At 62.8% G+C, this 6,878-nt stretch overlaps 1 protein-coding gene across 1 annotated transcript; it reads left to right on the top strand.

The window, feature by feature from the left end:
• Positions 1-218: 218 nt before the first annotated feature.
• On the top strand, positions 219-6,053 carry LOC115917193 (basic salivary proline-rich protein 1-like). The gene is made up of 3 exons (XM_030970924.1): positions 219-282; positions 4,371-5,273; positions 5,347-6,053. The coding sequence occupies exons 1-3, from the start codon at positions 219-221 to the stop codon at positions 6,051-6,053; spliced, it is 1,674 nt and encodes a 557-aa protein (XP_030826784.1).
• Positions 6,054-6,878: the final 825 nt, after the last annotated feature.

The raw sequence follows: 6,878 nt of genomic DNA, 5'->3' as shown, positions 1-6,878 counted from the left end.
GGACACGCCCATCGACACCTGGACACACCCACCGACACGCCCACGGACGCCTGAACACGACATCTGGACACGCCCATGGACACCTGGACACGCCCACGGACACCTGGACATGCCCACGGACACCTGGACACGCCCACGGACACCTGGACACGCCCACGGACACCTGGACATGCCCATGGACACGCCCTCAGACACTTGGACACGCCCAGGACACGCCCATGGACACGCCCAGGACACGCCCAGGACACGCCCAGGACACGGCGGGGGCGGGGCTGGGAGGGCGTGAGGAAGGGTGTGGGCGTGGCAGGGGTGTGGGTGGGTACCTGTGAGCACCTGGACACACCTGTGCACACCTGGACACACCTGGACACACCTGTGCACACCTGTGCACACCTGACACGCACACCTGTACACACCTGTACACACCTGTGCACACCTGGACACACCTGTGCACACCTGGACACACACCTGTACACACCTAAGTTACACACCTGTGGACACACACCTGTACACTACACACACCTGTGACCGAAACCTGTGCACACCTGGACACAGCTGTGCACACCTTACACACACCTGTGTGCACCTGGACACACCTGTGCACACCTGGACACACACCTGTACACACCTTACACACACCTGTGCGCACCTGGACACAGCTGTGCACACCTTACACACACCTGTGTGCACCTGGACACACCTGTGCACACCTGGACACACACCTGTACACACCTTACACACACCTGTGCACACCTGTGCACACCTGTGCACACCTGTGCACACCTGTGCACACACCTGTGCACGCCTGTACACACACCTGTGCACACCTTACACACACCTGTGCGCACCTGGACACACCTGTGCACACCTGTACACACCTGTACACACCTGTGCACACCTGTGCACACCTGGACACAGCTGTGCACACCTTACACACACCTGTGTGCACCTGGACACACCTGTGCACACCTGGACACACCTGTGCACACCTGTGCACACCTGGACACACACCTGTGCACACTTGTACACACACCTGTGCACACCTGTGCACACGCCTATGCACACACCTGTGCACACACCTGTGCACACCTGTGCACACACCTACGCACACACCTGTGCACACCTGGAACCACACCTGTGCACATCTGTACACACTCGTACACATCTACACACACACACCTGTGCTCACCTGTGCGCACAGGTGTGCACCTGTACGCACCTATAGACACACCTGTGCACACCTATAGACACACCTGTGCACACCTGTACACACGTACACGCATCTATACAGACACCTGTACGCACCTGTGTGCACCTGTACACACTCCTGTGCACACCTGTGTGCACCTGTACACACCCATACACACACCTGTGCACACCTGTACGCACCTGTGTGCACCGATAGACACACCTGTGCACACCTGTAGGTACCTGTGTTCACCTGTGAGCACGTGTGATCACCTGTGCACACCTGTGTGCACCTGTACACACCCATACACACACCTGTGCACACCTGTGTTCACCTGTGAGCACCTGTGTGCACCAATACACACACCTGTGCACACCTGTACGCACCCGTGTTCACCTGTGAGCACCTCTAGATCATTTACGACACCTGTGCACCTGTAAATGTGTACACCTGTACACACCTGTACAGCACACACACCTGTGGCACACCTGTACGCGCGGTACACACCTGTACACCTGTGAGCACCTGTGATCACACTGTACACACCTGTACACTGTACTGTACACACCCATACACACACCTGTACACACCTGTACACGCTGTATGCACCTGTGAGCACCTGTGCACACCTGCACGCCTGTGCACACCTGTGTGCACCTGTACACACCCATACACACACCTGTGCACACCTGTACGCGCTCGTGTTCACCTGTGAGCACCTGTGATCACCTGTGCACACCTGTGTGCACCTGTACACACAGGTACACAGCTGCACCCACCTGCACACATGCGCACACCTGTACACACAGGTACACAGCGGTACACACCTGCACACCTGCGCACACCTGTACACACAGGTACACAGCGGCACACACCTGCACACATGCGCACACCTGTACACACCTGCGCACGCGATGAGCACACCTGTACTTGCTGCATACACCTGCACAGAGCAGGTGCTGTAAACTCAGCTCACCTGCACACACCTGCACGCACCTGCACGCACCTGCACACGCCATGAACACGCCACGAACCTCTCACATGCAGCGCACACCTGTGCACACCTGCGCACACCTGTAAACACCTGTATGCATCTGCGCACACCTGTAAACACCTGTATGCACCTGCGCACACCTGTAAACACCTGTATGCATCTGCACACACCTGTAAACACCTGTATTCACCGCACACCTGTACTCGCTGCACACACCTGCACGTACCGCATGCTGCAAGCTTAGCTCACCTGTATGCACCTGTACACACCTGTACACACCTTTACACACCTGTATGCACCTGTACACACCTGCACATAGCTGCACACGCAGGTGCACAGCCTCACGAACATTTACACGCCTGTACACACCTGCACACACCTGCACACACCTGCACACACCTGTACACACCTGCACACACCTGTATGCACCTGCACACACCTGCACACGCAGGTACTGCACACCTGCACACCTGTGCAGTGCACACCTGTGCATTGACACGCTTTGTACCTGTACTGCACACCTGTGCACAGCTGCACACACCTGCACACACCTGTACACACCTGTACACACCTGCACACACCTGCACAAAGAACGTATTGTAAACTCAGCTCACCTGCACATAGCTGCACACGCAGGTGCGCGCCGCACGAACATTTACACACCTGCACACACCTGTATGCACCTGTATACACCTGCACACACCTGTATGCACCTGTATACACCTGCACATACCTGTACACACCTGCACACACCTGCACACGCAGGTACTGCACACCTGCACACCTGTGCAGTGCACACCTGTGCATTGACACGCTTTGTACCTGTACTGCACACCTGTGCACAGCTGCACACACCTGCACACACCTGTACACACCTGCACATAGCTGCACAGGCAGGTACTGCACACCTGCACACACCCACACACACCTGCACGCACCTGTACACACCTGCACACACCTGCTGCACAGGCACTACTGCACACCTGCACACACCTGCACACCTGCACACACCTGTACGCACCTGCACGCACCTGTACACACCTGCACACACCTGCACACACCTGTCACAGGGGCTGTGCAGGAACTGCAGCCCCAGCTCTGCACACCTGGGCAGGGGCACAGACAGGTGCAGGGGCTGCAGGTGCTGCACACACGTGAGACACACCTGAGACACACCTGACAGACACACGACACACCTGCACACACCTGAGACACACCTGACAGACACACCTGCACACACCTGCACACACCTGAGACACCCGCACCTGACAGACACACCTGAGGCACACCCGAGACACACCTGAGACACACCTGACAGACACACCTGCACACACCTGCGACACACCTGAGACACACCTGAGACACACCTGAGACACACCTGACAGACACACCTGCACACACCTGAGACACACCTGAGGCACACCTGGCACGCACCTGACAGACACACCTGAGGCACACCTGACACACACCTGACACACACCTGACAGACACACCTGCACACACCTGCACACACCTGCACACACCTGCACACACCTGCACACACACCTGCACACACACCTGCACACACACCTGTACACACACCTGCACACACCTGCACACACCTGCACAGCTGCATCCCCACAGGTGCCCCAGGTGCAACACCCGCTGCTCCCCCACCCCCTCAGCCCCCCCAGGTGTCCCCAGGTGTCCCCAGGTGTCCCCAGGTGTGTCCCAGGTGTGTCCCCAGGTGTGTCCCCAGGTGTCCCCAGGTGTCCCCAGGTGTGTCCTCCCCTCACCTGTGCTGGGGTGCGCCCCTCCCAATTCAGGTACTGCAGGTCCGGGAGCTCCGCCCCCTTCTGTGCTCGTGGGCGTGGCCACACCTGGGCCAGGCCCCGCCCCTTGGGGAACTCACCTGAGCCAGGCCCCGCCCCTTGGGGAACTCACCTGGGTCAAGCCACGCCCCCTGGGACTCACCTGGCCAGGCCACGCCCTCCTGGGACACACATGGCCAGGCCCCGCCCCTCAGGGCACACCTGGGCCTGGCCACGCCCTCCTGGGACACACCTGGGCCTGGCCACGCCCTCCTGGGACACACATGGCCAGGCCCCGCCCCTCAGGGCACACCTGGGCCTGGCCACGCCCTCCTGGGACACAGCTGGGCCCGGCCCCGCCCCCCGGGGGTTTTGGGGGCAATCCGAGGGATTTCAGGACAAGCACAAGCGGCCCCCGCGGCCCCCCCGGCCCCGCGGCCAATAAAGGGACGAACCCGCCCCCGGCTCCGCCTCCGCTGCGACCCCCGGGAAACCCCCGGGAAACCCCACGGGAAACCCCGGAAACCCCCCGGGAAACCCCCGGGAACCCCTGGAACGGAACCGCGAACCCCCGGAACCCAGGAAACCCCCGGAAACCCCACGGGAAACCCCCCGGGAAACCCCGGGAAACCCCCGGGAAACCCCCACGGGAACCCCTGGGATCCCCGGACCCCCGGGAAACCCCCGGAAACCCCCGGGAAACCCCACGGGAAACCCCCCCGGGAAACCCCCCGGAAACCCCCGGGAAACCCCCCCGGGAAACCCCGGGAAACCCCCGGGAAACCCCGGGAAACCCCCGGAAACCCCCCGGGACCACCGGAACCCCCGGAAACGGCCCTGGAAACCCCCGGACGGCAAACGGACCACGACCCCCCGGAAACCCCCCACCCGGAACCCCCCCGGGAAACCCCCCGGAAACCCCCCGGGCCCCCGGAAACCCCCGGGAAACCCCCACGGGAAACCCCCGGGAAACCCCCCGGGAAACCCCCGGGCCACCGGGACCCCCGGGAAACCCCCGGGAAACCCCGGGAAACCCCGGGAAACCCCCGGGGAACCCCCACGGGAAACCCCCCGGGAAACCCCCACGGGACACCGAACCCCGGGAACCCCCGGGACCCCCACGGGAAACCCCCCGGGGCCACCGGGACCCCCATCCACGGGATCAAAGGGACCCACCCGGGACCCCCCCGGGACCCCCCGGGACCACCGGGAAATCCCGGAACCCCCACTGGAAAACCCCGGGAAACCCCCGGGACCCCGAACCGCGCAATCCCCGCCCCCCCGATGTCCCCGCCCCCCGGTGTCCCCGCCCCCCGGTGTCCCCCCCCCCCGGTGTCCCCGCCCCCCCCGCTCTGTCCCCCCCTCCCCTCCAGGGCCGCCCCTCCCCCCCCGCGCAGCGCCGGGCCCTGACCCCGCCGCCCCCCCCGGGCTATTTTTAGCTCCGGCGTCAGCACGGGGCGCGGGAGGGGGGGGGAGGGACCCCAAACCGGGAACCGACCCCAAAACCGGAAACGACCCCGAACCGGGAACCGACCCCCAAAAACGGGAACTGACCCCCAAAACCGGGGGAAACGACCCCAAACCGGGAACCGACCCCCAAAAACGGGGGAAACGACCCCAAACCGGGAACCGACCCCAAAACCGGAACCGACCCCGAACCGGGAACCGACCCCAAAACGGGAGAAACGACCCCAAACCGGGAACCGAACCCCCAAAAACGGGAACCGAACCCAAACCGGGGACCGATCCCAAACCGGGGACCGACCCCAAACCGGGAACCGACCCCCAAAAACGGGAACCGACCCCAAACCGGGAACTGACCCCAAACCGGGAACTGACCCCCAAAAACGGGGGAAACGACCCCAAAAACGGGGGAAACGACCCCAAAACCGGGGGAAACGACCCCAAACCGGGAACCGACCCCAAACCGGGAACCGACCCCCGAAAACGGGAACCGACCCCCCAAAACCGGGAACCGACCCCCAAAAACGGGGGAAACGACCCCAAACCAGCCCCACACCGACCCCCAGAACCGGGAACCGACCCCAAAACCGGAACCGACCCCAAAACCGGGAACTGACCCCCAAAAACGGGGGAAACGACCCCAAAACCGGGAACTGACCCCCAAAAACGGGGGAAACGACCCCAAACCGGGAACCGACCCCCAAACCGGGAACCGACCCCCAAAAACGGGGGAAACGACCCCAAACCGGGAACCGACCCCAAAACGGGGGAAACGACCCCCAAACCAGCCCCCCAAAACAAACGACCCCAAACCAGCCCCAAACCGACCCCAAACCTGGAACCGACCCCAAAACTGGAACCGACCCCCAAAACGGGAACCGACCCCAAAACCGGGAACCGACCCCAAACCAGCCCCACACCGACCCCCAAACCGGGAACCGACCCCAAAAACCGGAGAATCGACCCCAAAACCGGGAACCGACCCCCAAAACTGGAGAATCGATCCCCAGAACCGGGAACCGATCCCCAAAACGGAGGGGGACCGACCCCCAAAACCGGACTGTCCAACCCCAAAATCGGGGGGACCCGAACCCCAAAACCCGAGGGGTCCGACCCTCAAAACCGGGAACCGATCCCAGAACAGGGGAACCGGCCCCAAAAACCGGGGGGCGCGAGCCCCAGACCCGCCCCACACCGACACCTAAAACGGGGGGGGCGCGACCCCCAAAAAAGCGGGGGATGGGGATCCCGACCCCCAAAACCGGGGGGCCTCGACCGTCAAAACCGGGGAGGCGAACCCCCAAAACCGCCCCGAACTGACCCCCAAAACCGGAGGGGCGTGACCCCCAAAAAAGAGGGGACCCGAGCCCCAAAACCGCCCCGAACTGACCCCCAAAACCGGGGGGATCGACCCCCAAAACCGAGGGGCCTGACCCCCAAA

The sequence above is a fragment of the Camarhynchus parvulus genome, unplaced genomic scaffold, assembly GCF_901933205.1.
Source record: "Camarhynchus parvulus unplaced genomic scaffold, STF_HiC, whole genome shotgun sequence".
Taxonomy (NCBI): Eukaryota; Metazoa; Chordata; class Aves; order Passeriformes; family Thraupidae; genus Camarhynchus; species Camarhynchus parvulus.
Note: the sequence above shows the minus strand (reverse complement) of the source record. Positions and strands in the feature narration are given on the sequence as shown.